Consider the following 16,621-nt stretch of genomic DNA (forward strand, 5'->3'; position numbering starts at 1 on the left):
AACCCTTTTTGTTGGCCCTTTTTTTTTTTTTTTTTTTTTTTCCTTCTGTCTGAATAATTTCTTTAAGTCTGCTGAGCACATTGTGGTCTGCTGAGTGTTTTTCCAAGCATGAGTCCCCAGCTCTCCGTCTTCAGGGCTAGCCCTCAGCTGTTGTAGTCTCTGGAGGAATGGCATTATCCTGGCCTCCTTGCGTGGGGAGTCTGTCTGAGCAGTGACTCATACAAGAGGGAATCCCTGAAGAATGATCAAATCAATCCTTCAGCCAGGGAGGCAGCGGCTTGGTGCTTCCAGCTTAACCCCTTACTGGCTGCTTCTCAGCCAAGAAGCATATGAAACGGAGCAGAACGTGCTTCAGAGCCCCGCACCTCTGCCTCTCGCAGAGGAGGAACAAGGCACGAAGGCGAGGCGCGCCGAAAGGACCGCGGGAGGAGCGCTATGGGACCTCCTCTGAAAGGAGAACCCCGCACGGTGTGGTCCAGCACTCGGGCAGAGGGCACCCCTTTGGATAAATAATGAGCCTGTTCAGAAGTGGGCTAAAATTTGCTCAAGCCTTTTACAGTACTATAAAAAAGTTCTCATGTGTTGAAATGAGTCCTTATTTTATGGGACCTTGGTCTGTGTTTTATTGCTTGCACATCAGACCATATTTTCCAGTGATGAACGATGGTATAAAACAACCGTCCAAGAAACCTAGTGGTAGTAAAAATGTGAATGCTGACTGTGCTTTGAGAGGTTCAATCTCTTAAATTCAGAATTTCCTTAGAATGCGGAGTCCCATGATGACTTTGTCTCTTACAAATTACACTAATAATTGTTTTTCTTACCTTCTTTCACTTTCCGTCTCTTTGTAGTCATGCTTTTCTTTTCCTGAGTTTCAAAATGGTCTTGTGAGTCTGCATGTCATGCTTGTTGGGTGCTAGGTTTAGCATGTCCAATACCAATCTGGTTTCCATCAGAAGAATTAGTACTTTCTAAAATATTAAAAAGTCTGCAGCTTCATATCGGCAAGGGCCTTTGATGTCTGTATGCTGATATTCACTGTGGCGGCAAGGTGTGCATTTTAGTTACAAAAGTAGGTGAAATTCAGTTGATGTTTGTTAGCTGTGGGGTGAGGTGTTTGGCTAGGGGGGACAGAATGTTTCCTAACACACTCATCTGCAAGAGCACAGATCCTGATCTGGAATTATAACAAAAGACACTAATTTATTTACTTACCCTTTTAAAACTTATTATGTCATTTCCAGATTATCGGTGTTCCAGACAACAAAAATCTTGAGGGAAGTTCAGAAAATACAGAGGTGCTTGGAGAATATGTTTTAAGGTCTATATATCTGTCATCTACCTTTTTTTGGTACCAACTTCTGCAAACACTGTGTATTGGTTTTCAAAGCTGTTTTTTTGAAGGCAATCTGAGTTACTGAACACAAAGCAGCATGAAAGCCTAATAGAAATGACCAGACTGCTGGCTCTTAATATATCAGATTATGATTAGTGATCTATAAAACTGAGTGCAGCGGAAAAACTCCTATTTTCTTGTCAATCAGTTCACAAAATGGTTCCGGTAACTGACAAGTGAAAGCTCACTGATGAGACACAAAGCCAATATCCCAAGCACCAAAGCTTGGGAAAATTATGGGCGTCTTCTTGACATGCTCTAGGACATTGTAGAGTTGCCCAAGATATTTGGGGGTTTAGAAAGAGTCTTGCAGTAAGAGCTGAAAGAGTTAATCTACCCCCCCAAAAATCACTCCTTGCTCAAAAATTGCTCCTTATTCCTGTAGCTAGAACGGTTTTGGCACTGGAACTAGCTCAAGTATTTATGGACTTCACAGATTTGGCCAAGTCTAGACATACCTAAGAGATCAGGTTAAACTGACTGAAATCTTCATTATTAGCAAGTTGTGATCTATGGGAAGAAATGGATATGTGGTGTATTATTAATAATTATCATTCAGTTGAGTTTCCACTAGTTAAGTTAGACCTCCTAACCCATTTCTTTGGTTTTGTGCTTAGTGATCAGAGCTCAAGGCAAGAGTTTTAAAGAGCGAAAAGGCAGAAATGTAACACCCAACTTCACTACAGGATTAGTTTCTCAAATAACACTGACTTTGAAATTCTGATTCTGGGCTGTTAATGTTGAGGGCCATTTTGTCCTGGTCAGAGGCCCACATTTGAGCTTCCTTGCGACAAATGCCCCTCCCTGAATATGCATCACTCTCTTTGGTGGACATTAATAGAGTTCACAATTTGTAACACACTATCTCTGCATAACTCCAGGCTTACAGACTGGTTTTGAAGGTGGTGTTAATTACTCTGCCTTCAAATCAACAGTGAACCTAGCACCTACACACTCTGTAACCTAATTGCATAATATCCTCAGCTCTTATGCCCAAAGCCTTTGAAACTCAAATTCCTGAGAGACAGAGAAATAAACAGCACCTAAGCAACATTTCCTCCAGGGATTTTTCTCTTTTTGAATATTTTCAAACAATGAAAGAGTTTCTCAGATTTAGTTATTGCTTCAAACTCTTCATTCTGCTGCTGTTTTTATTTTGTTAAATGGATTTTTCTGTCAAAACTCTTCCTCTTCCCTGTTGGAACAGGTTTTGCCCTTAGAACATGAAGGTGCTGACGTGGCATGGTAATAGTTATATTAGAGCAGATGAAAGATAGCTTGGTGAAATCACTGAATTTTTTGGTGTATATGCCAAAGGAAATCACACTATTCTGTAAGTATTTCAGATGGGAAAACTTACAGTTTGCCTCCTGTTAGACGTGTGGTCAAGCTTGGTCAGCCAAATGTTTTCACAAAGTAAATGCGATATGGAAAAGGAGGAAGCTGGATGAAGTCAAGTGTCCACTCAAGCATTTCACGGGTTTTTTGTTCCTCTCAAATTTCACTGTCTCTGGCAAAGATTAGACTCTGTCAGTTGCTGCTTTGTGGTACAAATGTCAGTCTGAGAAATTCAGTTCTGTTTCCTGTATGTTGTGTGCGGAAAGGTTACCTTGTTGTATGGCAGGTAGCTCAAGTGCAGTATTTTAGCTTCAGGAGAACTTATAAAAAAATCTGGGAAAATGATATGTTGACGAAACATTTGAGTGGCATGTGGATGGAACGGATGCGTTGGGGAATCATGTGGGCTTTTTGGTTTGACTCAGCTACACTTTGGAGCTCCGGGTTTGGAGTCTGTTTTGACGTGATGTGATGTGATGGGGAGACGGGTGACCTGAGTCTTGGCAGAGCTCCATTTGGTAAAAGATCTTACATTCTCAGAGATCTTTCCATTGCTCTTTCCATTGCCAGTAGCAGTCACAGTTTGGGGGGCAACTGGCCAAAAAGGGGTCATGTTTCACACCGATAATCATACTGTGGCTCACATAATAAATAAGCAAGCGGCAAAACTCCCTTTCCCCTTCTACTCAGATGGACAGATACTACATAATTTTGTCTTTGTCTGCCTGTTTATCCAAGTTCAGGGCACATGTTCCAGTTGGAAGTGAGCGGTTGCACACCGACTCATGCGCAGTGAGGTTAAAAATTCTGGAAACAAGATAAACTGGAAACTTCAAAGGCATACAAGTTGGGAGCACGGAGTTCATGTGAAGGTCACTTGAACCTATTTCCTAGAGATGTATTGATAGCTGAAGGGGGTTTTGGCCACTGCCCAGAAACAGATATCCTTGGGCAAATAGTGTCATCAAATGGTGGAGTCATTTGATGGTGGAACCCTTTCACGCGCACGCAGGAGCCGTGATGTAGCTTGTAGGAAATGTCAGCACGTTTCAGTTTTTCCTGGCTGTTCAGTCTAGGGAATGGCAAAGACAGAGTGGGAAAGCAGCCATACGCATGAGACGTTGTCAGCAGCAGCAAGCCTCATCCAGGGTGTTGCTCTCACAGTGAAGAACGAGATCAATCAATCACAGATACTTACTGTGGACAACAGAGAAATAAGGAATAACCAGATGGTCTCTAGTTAAAAGTCACTTGTCTGAGTAATCCTGTAAATTTTTAATTACTATAGAAACTATGACCGAATGCTTGAAGTTTATTCTTTCAAGTCTTTTCCAGACTATGTGGCTTTAAGCAGCTGTATCTGTGCAATCAAAGCTTTGTCTCTGAAATTTTATAACTAGCACAAGATTTGAGATAGTTTTTACCATTACTGTTCCAGCGGGACCCTCTGTCCAAACAAACAGGAGTTCACAGCCCTTACCAGAAAGCCGAGAGTCTAATGAAGCAATCAGTGTCTAAAGACAGTAGATGAACCGAGTGTGGTGGCTTGACCTTGGGTAGCTGCCAGGTGCCCACCAAGCCTCTCTCTCACTCCCTCTCCTCAACAGGACAAGGGGGAGAAAATAAGATGAAAAAGCTCATGGGTCAAGATAAAGACAGGGAGATTGCTTACCAGTTACTGTCACAGGCGAACCAGCCTCTGCTTGGGGGAAGTAATTTATTGCCAATTAAAAATAGAGTAGGATAGTGAGGAACAAAGGCAAAGCTAAAAAACACCTTTACCCCCTTCTCCCTTCCCAAGCTCAACTTCACTCCTTCATTCCCAAATTCTACCTTCTCCCTCTGAGGGGCACAGGGAGGCTGCGGGCAGTCCTTAACAGCTCCTCTCTGCCACTCCTGCCTCCCCACACTGTTCCCCAGCTCCAGCATGGGTTGCTCCCGTGGGAGACAGGCCTTCACGAACTGCATCAGCGTGCCTTCTCTCCACGAGGTTCAGTCCCTTCAGGAACAGACTGCTTTGGTGTGGGTTCCCCCCCAGAGCCTGCTCCGGGAGCGTGAGCTCTGCGTGGCATGCGGGGTGGATATCTGCTCCGGTGTGGTTGTCTCCGTGGGCTGCAAGGAGACCATCTTCTTCACCGTGATCTTCTCCACGGGCTGTAGGGGAATGTCTGCTCTGGTGCCCAGAGCACCTCCTCCCGCTCCTTCCTCACCGACCTGGGTGTCTGCAGGGTTGCCTCTCACATGCTCACACTCCTCTCTCCCACAGTTGCTGCGCAGTGTTTTTTACCTCTTAAATACGGTGTCAGAGAGGTGTCACCAGCTTTGCTGATGGGCTTAGCCTTGGCCAGCAGCAGGTCCATCCGGCTCTGTCGGACGTGGAGCCAGCTTCCGACATCTTCTCTCAGAGGCCACCCCTGCAGCCCCCCAGCTACAAAAGCCTTGCCACATAAACCAACACATGGGGATACCTCCAAAGTACTTAGTTTCTGGAGGGATCGTCTACACCTTTTGGAAAAGCACAACCCATTGCCTCCTGTTACTTCCCTGACATTGTTAAGAGTTGGTTCGTGTCTCAGGTGGGCATCACAGGAAAAGTGGGGAGAGCTGAGGCAAGAGGAGCATGTTCCTTTCAGGTCTGCTGAGAGAGTAAGATTACACCTTCAAGAGCAATGTGGAAGAAAGTACAATGACATTTAAGAGAGGAATAGAGAGATAAGACATTTCCAAGGTGTGCCTCGTTGCAGGGAAGCTGATGTCGAGGCAGATAATCAGGGGAGAGGAGGAGGGACCTCTAAGATTGAGCTTGACCTTCTGGGACAAGAGAAACATGAAAAGGGACATAAGGGGCACAATGAGATGTAAAAATTAAAAATGCTGTTTCAAAAGCTTACTGTTGAGACTCTGCTAAAAAGTCATAAGGGGTTGCCATAATAGGATGTCTCTGGAAGATGAGAAGTTGTGGTCATATAGATAATGAAGAGTCTGTGTCTTAAAAAATAATCAAGAGGGAAGAATTACAAGCATTTGGATCATACTTCCATCTTAAGATGAGAAAGAAGTAGGAGTAGCTGTAGTACAGGTGGTGGTGGTGGCATCAAGCACAGAAGCAGCAGAGGAAAAGAATTGTTCATGGAAGGAAAATGTGGAACTTGGCTTAAACTGGCTGTGAAGTTTGTTACTCCAGTAGTCTCTGAGAAAAATATGAGACAGATTAGACTGAGTAAGGTGGACCAGGAATGTTTTACTCAGTTTCAGCTGCAAAGTCGAAAGTTCAGCCTACTAGAGGTTCCCCGGGGAAAGTAAAATTGTGAAGACAAGGAGATGACACAAATGTAACCAAAGACAGAGTATAGCATTGTCATGACTGCTGCTGGGTATCTTGTGCTGGGTGTGCTTGGGTCAACCTGCCTGCTCTAGAGAGATTTTGCAGGGATGTCAAGCTACAGTTTTACTTGGAAGTTGAGTGCCTTAGAGCTGGAATTACTGAGAGTTATTAAATAAAACCCTCAGACCAACAGTGATTTGAATAGGGGGAGGTGGCAGAGAGCACAAATTGCATAACCAGCTTCCATTCTGCTGAAAATACGATCTGGCAGGTAGGTCATTGTAATGGTTTTGGCTCAAAATGAACCCCGATCAGTCAGTTGTCAGCACAGTGCCTCCTTTTAATTACCTGGACTAAAATTACAGTTCATTTGCAAACACTTGAACCCAGAATAATTAAGTCTGTTAGACGTGCTGTGGTAAAAGCAGCTAAAAGGGCTCCCACTTCAGGCACAGTGAGTCCCTCAGCTTTTTACTTGCCCAGCTGAGCAACCAGAGAGGAAGCACATGCCTGGCACAGATGCCACAGAGCAGTAAGATACAGTTTGTAGTGGATTTTCATCACCTGGTCCCTGCATGACTTTTCTTTTGTTAAGGTAAAAAAGAGAGAAAAAGTAACTTGGGAGGGTCATGTGCGTGACAGACACGCTGAATATTCGGCTCAATGCTGCAAAAATGTATAGATGAAGGTACAGACAAAATCCATATGCTGCAAAAATGCTCATGGAGGGACACAAACAAATACACCAGCTTTAATGTGGAAATACAGATAGGACAGTTACACATGACCCCTGCTGCGCATGGGCTGAGGCGTGCCAGAAGACGTGCCAGGGACAGGGAACAAAGCTGTGGGGGGAGTCTCTACATCAGGCTCTGAGGAAGGCAGAGAAGAACAGCTCGGGGTCTTCCTGGCAAGGAAGAGGGAAATAAAGTAGGCAAAAATCAGCCCAGCTGTGTGATCTTACACCGAAAGTAGTGGAACAGCAAAGGGGAGATGAAGGTGGCTGGAGAGGCAGACGGGGGCGAGGTGCCGGGGTGGCTCTGGGCACACACACGACCTGGAGGCATCTCACTCCTCATGGATCCCAGAGAGACAGCAGATCTCGGGAGAGTGAAGTGCCACTGAGGCTGTTGAAAGAAAGGTCCTGGCCGCTTACACTGTAGATACTCTCTGCTCCCTCTGCATGTCTGAATGTTTGCTTGCTCTCTTCCTGCCCCGTCCTTGCCTGTCCATCTGACGTCCAACTGTTTGGCTGGTCCTGGTTCCTATCCGTATAGCCAGGCCCTTGTAAATGTCTTTAAAATGTGCACTGGTGTGTAAACACGGGCATAGACTCCCACCCACATATTATTGGGCTTGCTGATGTCCCTCTGGGGAAATGTTGTTCACGGCAAGAGCGGCCTAGGAAAGTGCCCCAGCTCCTGTGGCACCCTCAGACCCCAAAGGCTGCTGCCTCTGGAGTGAAATCCAGCCAGAGTCCACCCGTACCAGTGCCTGTCCGCCGGCAGGTGAGACTGCCCCGGTGGGTCGTGCCCAGGGCTGGCGTGGGGAGCGCTCTCCTCCAAGCCACAGAGCCACCTCTTTGCCTCTTCGATCGCCAGCCCAGGCACAGATCTGCCCCAGCCTGCCCTCCGCCTGGAAGCCGATAGCATCTCTTTCACCCAACTGGATGAGTCTGAGGTCTGAATGACAAGACTCTGCGTTAGCCTTCATCCTCTTCTCTGGCTGGAAACCCATCCTTTCCTTCCGGACGTGTTCACAGCGCCGTGAGTGTACTTCCCAGGGAAAAGGGGCTGGGGTGCAAATTGAAAACTTGCAAATCCTTCCCTCCAGAGGGATTTGAATATGCATTAACAGGACCGAATGGGAAGGCAGACAACCTTTGCAGAGCACCTCAGAATTATGCTGTCTAATCATTCCGCATTGCGTCTGTACCCTGCCTGTTGCAGACATGTTAAAGTAATCTGGGATGTAATACAGGCATTATTGTTCAGGGTAATCTCACAACACATTAATCAAGTAGTGGGTCCCTTTGGGAGGGTAGAGCTAGTTTCACCATCTTACTTGCAATATATGAATGTAAATACAGATTTACAGTCCAGCCAGTGCAGTCAAACTGTTGAGCTTCAGGCTGCAAGAGTATAAACTGTGTGCTGTGTACAGGCAGTGAAATCCTAGATAATGTCTATTCGTCTTGTATTGCAAGTGAACACAGGACTACTAAGGAACATAGACTGTTTTAACCTCCTGTAGTGAAGTGAAATCACTTAAATATATCTGAACGCTCCCATTATGCCCATTTCATAGAGGCAAGGTTTCGGTGATTGCCAGATGTTATACCCTCCCGAGTTTCCAGGCTTGGGGGTTTTTTGGTACTGTATATTCTTTCCCCTTTCTGCCATCCATCGATCTGTAATGAAAGTTACGCTGGTGGTTTGACCGTTGTGAACTTGTGAACCCCTGGCGCTACTCTTGCAGTTCCCCGGGGTACGAAGGTGAACCCAGCCCAGGAAACCCGCGGAAATCTGTCCTGATGGGCAGCGGGGAGGGGAAGACAGCAGGCAAATCTCTTTGGAAAGTCTTTACAGTTCTTTGTGTTGCTCTTCCATGAAGAAAATCCATATGTTGTGGTCTGGTAGGCTTTATGTGTGAATAACTGATGCCGCTGGATTTACACAACTACTTTTTAGCGCTGCTTCTGTGTTAAAACAGGCCTCTACAGTGGCTTTTTTATGTGGAAATCTTGTAGCTGGGTGTGGTGGGGAAGCCGTTCGGTGACTCATACTGCAGGGAATTCCCTGATGAATTAGAGTATTTTTACTTCTGGACTTGTGCGCAGTTTCCTTTAACTCCGGAGCAGTGGCTGATAAGGGCAGACTACAAAGGCCCATTCACCATTGAGCCGCAGCATGTTAAAACGGGGTGTTTATGCTTTGCAAAGCTGAAAATCCACCCCACGTAGCGTGGTAGGTTCGCGGTATTTTTGTCATGAGCAATCCCAGGTGCTCCGAGTGTCACAGCACCAAAAGGGAAAAAAAAAAAAAGAAAAAAAAAAAAAAAAGAGAAAAAAAAAAAAAGAGGCTAAAGCGGCTGGTGATGAAGTGCACCCGAAGCAGGGATGGCTATAAATAACAGGGATAGGTCTGTAAATGTCAGGCTTCCTGACAAACCCTGACTTCTTCAGCGGGTGGCAGCGCTGATGGCCGCCTGTCAGAGTGGGGGAGCCTGTGTGAAATGGGGGGGGGACTCCCCGCCCCAGCACCGCCGCGCTGCCTCTTCGGAGGGACTCGAGGGTCCCGCTGCAGCCGCTGGCAGCGGGGCTTCTGCCCTGCCACTCTGGGCATGGATGTTTTGTGTTTGCTTCCCCTTTGTAAAAACAAACAAACAAACAAAACAAAACAAGCAAAAAAAAAAAACAAGCAAGCAAACAAAAAACGGAAAAACAAAGACAAAAAAATCAACCAAACCCAGGCTAATACCTTGGCACAGCTTTTTAGCTGTATAAAATGTCTTTCTGTTCAAAATATTGTAGTATAAATCTTAAAAAAGCCAAAACAAAGCCAGGCATTTGGTTTGGAGAAGACATTTCTTATGACTTGGTAAAAGTAAATAGCAGAATGAAAGGGAATGAAATAAGACCTTTGGAAAAGCCGTTTTCTCCCTTCTCCCTTTTCCTCTCTGCCTCCTCCTCTCCTTCCTCTCCTGCCTCCATCTCCCCCCCCCCCCCCCCCCATATAACAACTGCCCATTTGGGTACGGTAATTCCAGAGAGTAAACTTTAACGGGAATGCCTGAAATGTGTCTGCTTCAGCTTTGTGTTATGTCTGTAATTTGAATTATTTGCATTTTGGAAAGGTATAAATTGCTCTGGTGTACTTTGGTTGGCTGGAGGCCAGGAGGGAGTTGCCTCGGGCCCCGAACCAGGCGGGCTGCTGCAGATGTGGCAGCCGTACAATGGAAACTTTTGTGGTCGAGCAGCCCTCGCTCCTCCAGCACACGCTGACGGGAGGCGGCATCCCGCCCGCTTGCCAGGCTCCCCGGCCTATGGGCACTGGGGGCAAAACCGTTTTCTCCAGCGTAGGCAGATTGTCTCGGTGCTTCAGGCTCCCACAAACCCTTCCGGAGCCATTATTCCTTTCTCTTTTTTTTTTTTTTCTTTTTTTTTTTTCTTTTTTAATTTCGGCTGAACTGTATAAACCTGCAAAACATGTTTACTGTAAGAGGTTGACGTAGTGGTCTAAGGTTTCCCTCCTGGAGCTGGTCCCAGTCCGTGGGCGTTGAGATTTCCCTCTTGGTTCACCAGACGTAATATGAGGAATTGTCTTTTTTCTTTTTTTTTTTTTTTTTTTATTTTTTGTCTCTTGCTTCATAACAACTTTTCCTCCCTGTGTTTTTGTTAAATGAAATGTCAAAAGCTGTTAATGAGTTGTCTATTCCCTACTCCTTCCCTCTCTTCCCCTTCCCCTCAGTCGCTGAGCAGCAATGGTCTGGACAGTCTCAGGGGAATTTCTTGGAGTGAAACCCGTATTGTTCTTCTTAGCTTCCAAAGTCGAGCCACGGCTCTGGATTTTTATTTTCCTAATAGTTTAGATTATAGCATTTAAAATATTTCTGAACAAACTCTCTTTGTCATCACAAAAATTTCAAAAGCGCATAAAGGCAGTCCTGCGTGAAGTAATTGAAAGATTAGCTAGAGATGGAGTCGTTTTGAATTTTACTGAAGTATCGGCAGGAAATAAAAAACAGAAACCTGAATCAGATCATTCGTCTTGCAAAGCAGAAATTAAACATAGCAAAAAACCTGAACTTCTGGTAATCCGTTTACAAAGGCAAATTGAACACATGTTAACTACTAGTCTGGACGTCTGTAGGTTTAAAAAAAAAAATAAAAAAGCACCAACAAACTCCTTATAAAGCAGAAGTTCCTAGACTTTGCAAAACGTGTGACAGTGTTGGTGTTGCGTTACTGTTACAACTGATTGAATTAATTGGGGAGGGAGGGGAAGGCAGGGAAGGGAGGGCTATAAGGGCTCTGTAGGGAGGGGGCGGGAGAGAAAGTAGGCTGCTCCCAGACAAGGGATGTGTGTCCTGGCTTAGCTGAATTTCGGTCAGGTTTTTTCTATTGACAGCTCGGGGGAAGCATCTGTTGCATAAATCGTGAAGCGACCGCCAGTCCTCCCCAGAAGCCTGCTTCATTTCTGGCACTCTCAAACGGCATCGCTGAGGAGACTCAGGCACGATCTGGCTGTTCCTTCTCTACCCCCACCCGAACGTGGCAGTACCAATTAAAGGGGTTCCTTTTCCAGTGTCACAATTTAAAATGTAGGAGGAAATGAAGGGCAGATCTGTTAATTGTTTCCTACAGAGAGACCTGCCAAATACACGGCGCTATTTGTGCTGCAGCTTTCACGTTGCACTTCTTTCCATACATTAAAAAGAAAGGGTTTTTGGACGTTAAAACAATCGCCAGGGCTAGTCCCTCAGCAGCATTCCTTTCACAGTAGGACAGCTGTACACAAAAATATTATTTACAGACATTTGTAATAAATCAGGCCGTTCTAAATGCGTCACCTCCATGCTGGCCATGAAAGCGAAGAGAGAAGAAAAAGTGCATTCACTCTTTTACCTTGCTGAGAGCTGTTTTTCTAAGGCAGGCCCACGTCTATGTGACGAAGTTCAAAATAACTAATATTTGCATGTCCCGATGCTGCAATAAATATACAAAAGAGATGACATAAAGTCTCGTTTTCCTTTTCATTCCAGTGACATCTGACAATGGTGGGACTCATGAAGCTACGTGTGTCCCCGCTGCCCAGCTTAGACAGCAGTCTGCTTGTGGCCTTTTGTACACGTTTGTGTTTTTCTAGGCCTGCAGAATGGAAACCTTACATTTTGCATTATTTTTTCTAATTTCTTTGCTGTTGAGTTTTGAAGCCACAGGGAAGAAAAAAAACCCTGTTATTGACCAGTGACTTCTGTATCAGTGAGGCACAGGAAAAATGATGAAACCAACCCAATTCCTTTCAAAAGATGGGTCCTCAGAAAAAGTGATAGCTGTGGCTTACATCTATGTTTGCTTGAAAACAGAAATACAATAAATTAGGAAGACCCAACACACCCAGCTCTAGCAAACTCTAGGTGGGACCACTGTAGCTGAGCTAAACCAGCTTTAAAATGGAGTCAAAAGCTATGTTTTCCAGCTCATGGCCTTGCCTTTTTGTCCAAGCAGCAGAATAATGACAAGCCAGACTAGGAGTATATTAAAATTAAGTACTGCATGGCTGAGGAGCTTCCTTAATACTACTTCTTTTTGTGTTGTTTAATATTAATGTTGAATATGGCTTGCTGCATATGTGGTGATCAAAAAGCCTCACAGGTAGCAGTATTTTTGTCTGAAAGTTTGGGGAACTGAGGTGTAGAACAGCTGCATATTTTGTGCAAACTAGTGGCAGAATAAACTCCTGGTGGCTTCCCCCCATCTCAGTATTGTGCTCTGACTCGTGGTTCCCCCCTTCAAAAAAACTAAGTGAACTCTGGTAGCAGGTTACCCAGACGGCCTTCTGGTTGGGCAACGCTTGGGCAATGCATTTTGAGAGCTCGTTTTCATATGTGCAGTGCCCCACCAGAGAGATTTTTTTGCACAAGGCATTCTTTTGTAGGCTTGGGAGAGGAAAAAAGGACAGAACTAGGTATCTTTTTCTTTTGTCTTTTAGATGGTCACCATGTGTGGGAAATGGAAGCCAAAACCGACAAAGAAATGTGCAAGCCAGTAAGTCTGTCTTAAATATTTTAACATCAAGATGAAAAATATATATTGCCTTCTCCAGCACTGTTACTAAAGAGGGATTTCCAAGGCTTTGGCACCGTGTCTCCCCACTGAAACAGAACAAGTACTTAGGCCTCCCCTCCTGGAAATCTTTCTTTAATGGGAGCATGGGGTAAAAAGCCTTCCTTGGAAGCTATCCCAAAAGTAGGGGAGACCATTTGGAAAATATTTTTTCATTGTCCAGGATGGGCCAGCCCTGTCTGCTCATCTTCTGTCTTGCTGGGTCAGTTCTTCCCTCTGCTCCCAAAGCAATTTCTGATCATTTTCCTTGGCTTTCGTCTACCTTTGGCAGAAGAAATGTGACTCCCCTCACAGGCGATCAGCCCCATGGTTGGAGAAGTGTGGCTTCCTCAGCCATGACTGTAAGTGGGAAATACGGCCACTATTCCACCCCTGCAGGAAAATGCAAGTTTGTTAGCTGCAAACCCGCTGGTGACATGCAGGCAAACAATTTAAAGACCTCAGCTGAATGCAGGCCAAATGCTAAGACGAGCGTTCCCTTTCATTCTTTCAAAAAGTGCCAAGGGAGGTTTTGATGGCCATAGCAGATTTCACTGTGCGTTTCTGTAAGCTGATGCCCTAGCAGCTAAGTCATTCTTCAGCCCCATACTGCAGCATTTGGTTTCTGACAGTGGAAGATTATCTGCACGCTCTCCAGCTCTTCTTCCTGTTGCACTAGATGTTCTTGCAAGATCTCCCATCCACAGAAACTAGCATGCTTAAAACTTCCTGAGTTGTTATATGAAAGAATATTTCACTATGGAAAATGGAAATATTTGAATAATCATATGCCTGTCCGAATTCTCCTTTCAAAGGAAGTTGTGTTAGGGTGAGATATACTGGGGATGACCTGCCAGCCAAGCAGTTGTGCTTTCTCCTGCCGAGTTAAAGACCACAATTTGATTGCAGTCCCAGATTCTTGCGGGAGGCGTAGAGCCTTGTCTGTACGCGGTATCGTATTTGCTGTCGGAAGGGAAGTGGGGAAGGCTAGTGATTTTGTAAATACCTGAGCCATGCTAAAATCTTATTTCCCTACCTCTGGAGTCCTTGACATGGACACCGTGGGTGGCAGGAGGCCATCCCTGCCTGTGAAGCCCACCAGTTCCCCTGCAGAGAGTGTGTTCCTCCTTGTGAGCCCAGGTCCCTCCTTCTCAGGGTTAACAGCTTCATACTATTGTACAGCTCAACTGCCTTAGTCATGCCTTGACTTTCTGATGCATTTCTTTTGCAGAATTCATTGGTGGTTGAGATACCACCTTTCCGCAATCAAAGAATTACCAGCCCTGTTCAGGTCAACTTCTATGTCTGCAACGGAAAAAGAAAGAGAAGCCAGTACCAGCTTTTCACCTATCTTCCTGCTAATGGTAACAAAATATATTCTGTATCTCTGTTAGTAAAAATGAGAGATAATGATGATTACTTAGAAAGATATATGGCTCTGATAATTCTTTAGTAACCTGAGTAATTTGGAGGTAGAGCTGGTGCTATGACTTGAGAGTGAGAATCAAACCACGAGAGCTGCCTTTCTCTCTGCTGCCCACACAAGAGACCTTCTCTGCAGATTATTTGCTTTTGTATTGGTGGCGGAGACCTGTTGGAACAAGGACTTTTTCTGCTTTTGGGAGCTGAAGAGCCCCAGCATGAGCTCACAGGTGTAGCCGCAAATTGTGAGTGCGCTGAGCTCCCTGCTGTATTGCTGTCAACCCTCGGTCTGACTTTGTGGCCCCGGAGGGTACACTGCATTTGAAGAATACTTCTGGATTCACACCACAGCACTGTAGGCGTGCTGGGCGCTGAGCTGGAGGTGGAAGGATTCTCCTTCCAGTCATCCTGCACCTCGCTGTCTCATGTGGGGTCAAAATAGCGCTCCAGGCTGATGCTGCTCTTGGGTGGCAATGAAAAGCACGATGTGGATGGAGATCAGAGTGCTCCATACAAAATGCTTCATGTATAGGAAATGTTCAGGAACATGTGCACCAGGTTTTTTTGGAAGTTTATATTGGTGGCTGTGAAGTGACAATAAAGTTGCTCGTTCTAGCTGAATTCCAAGCAGGCTCGTATGAAGATTTTAATAGCAAGCAAATTTAAATTTTTTTTATTATTATTATTTCAAATGTCTCTTTTTCTGAGAACGCTTTTTGGGGGGAAAGTAGGAAGAAAGGGTCATTGTTTTGTTGTTGTTTTTTTGGAAGGAAGAGGAATTAGAAGAACGGTTAGGTTCATGCTTTTCTGTAGACTTTCCAAGTGAAGATAGTCCTTCTCAGGGGAATTCCCACAAAGCAGTACTTCAGTCACATGACTTGAAGAGACCTGCCAACTTTTTGCAGGTGAAATCCCGTAAAGTACACCTTTGGAATTTCACCCAGTTAGGTTGCATGCACTCCAGACTTATCTGGACTTTAGTTTAAGATAAAAGTACAGGAAACCTGACATGGACAACTGACAGTGTATTGTGTATGTACAGCGTAGCTATGCTTCACTGAATCAGCCCACTTATGCAAACTCCATCCCCAGTGGGTATGTCTGTGTATATTTAAAGACTGTTCATTTCTTAAATTGGAAAGTAAAATAGTTGTTATTCTCTTGCACAACACTTTTCAGCAACAAAAATCTGTTGTAGAGGTCAACAGGTATTGCCTTGCCACCCAACTTTCCCTCATAAGTATTTCAGATGCATGCCTGTTGTTAACTGCTGTTTATTATGCAGCATCTTTCCTCGCCAGCCTTTACCTAGGCCATTTTTTACCATTTTATTCTAAACCATGAGAATAGTATTCACTACTGTGAAGTTGGTTTATGCTACCACCATTCTGAGTTTGAAGCAGCTCATGTTTCATTTGATGTGAAGAGTTGGAAGTGTCTACCTAGTGACAGGCAACATACAACCAGCCTAGGCTTTATTCTGCAGAGACATCTTTAATTATGGTAATTGTTGAAAACATTGAGAATCTTGTTTAGTCTGCTGAACTGATTTAAATTCATGTGAAATCTTTTCGTCTCAGTGTAGGGAATCCTGAAAGAAAAAATTCAACACCAGAGTAGGGTAAAGGGTAGCAGGTATTCATAGCAAATATGCCTTCCCCCCATTCCTGTTTGTTTGTCCACTCATGTTCTCTTAATATATATGTATATGTGCATATAGGTAGATGAAAAACATCTTACATTCTTTGCAGATTCTCTCATAACAGCGGTAAGAGTGAATGTCCTTCTGCAATCATCAGAAGTAGTAGTATAGTATGTTTTTATTATGCTTGTGTTGTAAGCTGTAAGGTTTTACCCTTACGGTGCTGGGTTTTTTTCCATCGTGCCTTTCAAAGCTAGATACGATCACCTTGACTATGTATTCAGAAATCATATACAATGACTGAATCAGTCATTTATGCTGCTGTATTTCTAGGAGACATTTTAGGATGTTCTGCTTTATTTGCTTTAAGTCACAACATTCTTTTAATGTTTCAAGACATTGTAGAAAACCAAAGTTTAGCTCATGAAGAAAAAAATATTTGAGTCAACAGCCACTGTGTGAACAGTGTGAAAAAATGTAAAGGAGATAAGCATTATTTTGGTCCAGGTAGCGCTTTGTCTCTACACAAATCCCACGAACATAGGTGGTGTGGGTTTTTGTCAAGCAAATGTCAGAGTGATCATCAAGTGTAAGAGGTGGTTTTACGAAAATCACATGGCATCCTGTAAGCTGCTTCTTCTCCTTCTGTGCTTTAGGACTAGTCAAAATACT

At 44.5% G+C, this 16,621-nt stretch overlaps 1 protein-coding gene across 7 annotated transcripts in view; it reads left to right on the forward strand.

Moving 5' to 3' along the window:
* The window catches only part of NFATC1 (nuclear factor of activated T cells 1), a 113,553-nt gene that overhangs the window by 53,287 nt on the left and 43,645 nt on the right, over nucleotides 1-16,621 (forward strand). For all 7 annotated transcript variants that reach the window (XM_042806845.1, XM_042806847.1, XM_042806849.1 and 4 more), the window contains exons 7-8: nucleotides 12,773-12,828; nucleotides 14,117-14,249. In XM_042806845.1, coding sequence (XP_042662779.1) covers nucleotides 12,773-12,828; nucleotides 14,117-14,249 — 189 coding nt within the window. The remainder of the gene's footprint in view (nucleotides 1-12,772; nucleotides 12,829-14,116; nucleotides 14,250-16,621) is intronic.

Source organism: Tyto alba, unplaced genomic scaffold (assembly GCF_018691265.1).
Source record: "Tyto alba isolate M040663 unplaced genomic scaffold, T.alba_DEE_v4.0 Super-Scaffold_48, whole genome shotgun sequence".
Classification (NCBI taxonomy): domain Eukaryota; kingdom Metazoa; phylum Chordata; class Aves; order Strigiformes; family Tytonidae; genus Tyto; species Tyto alba.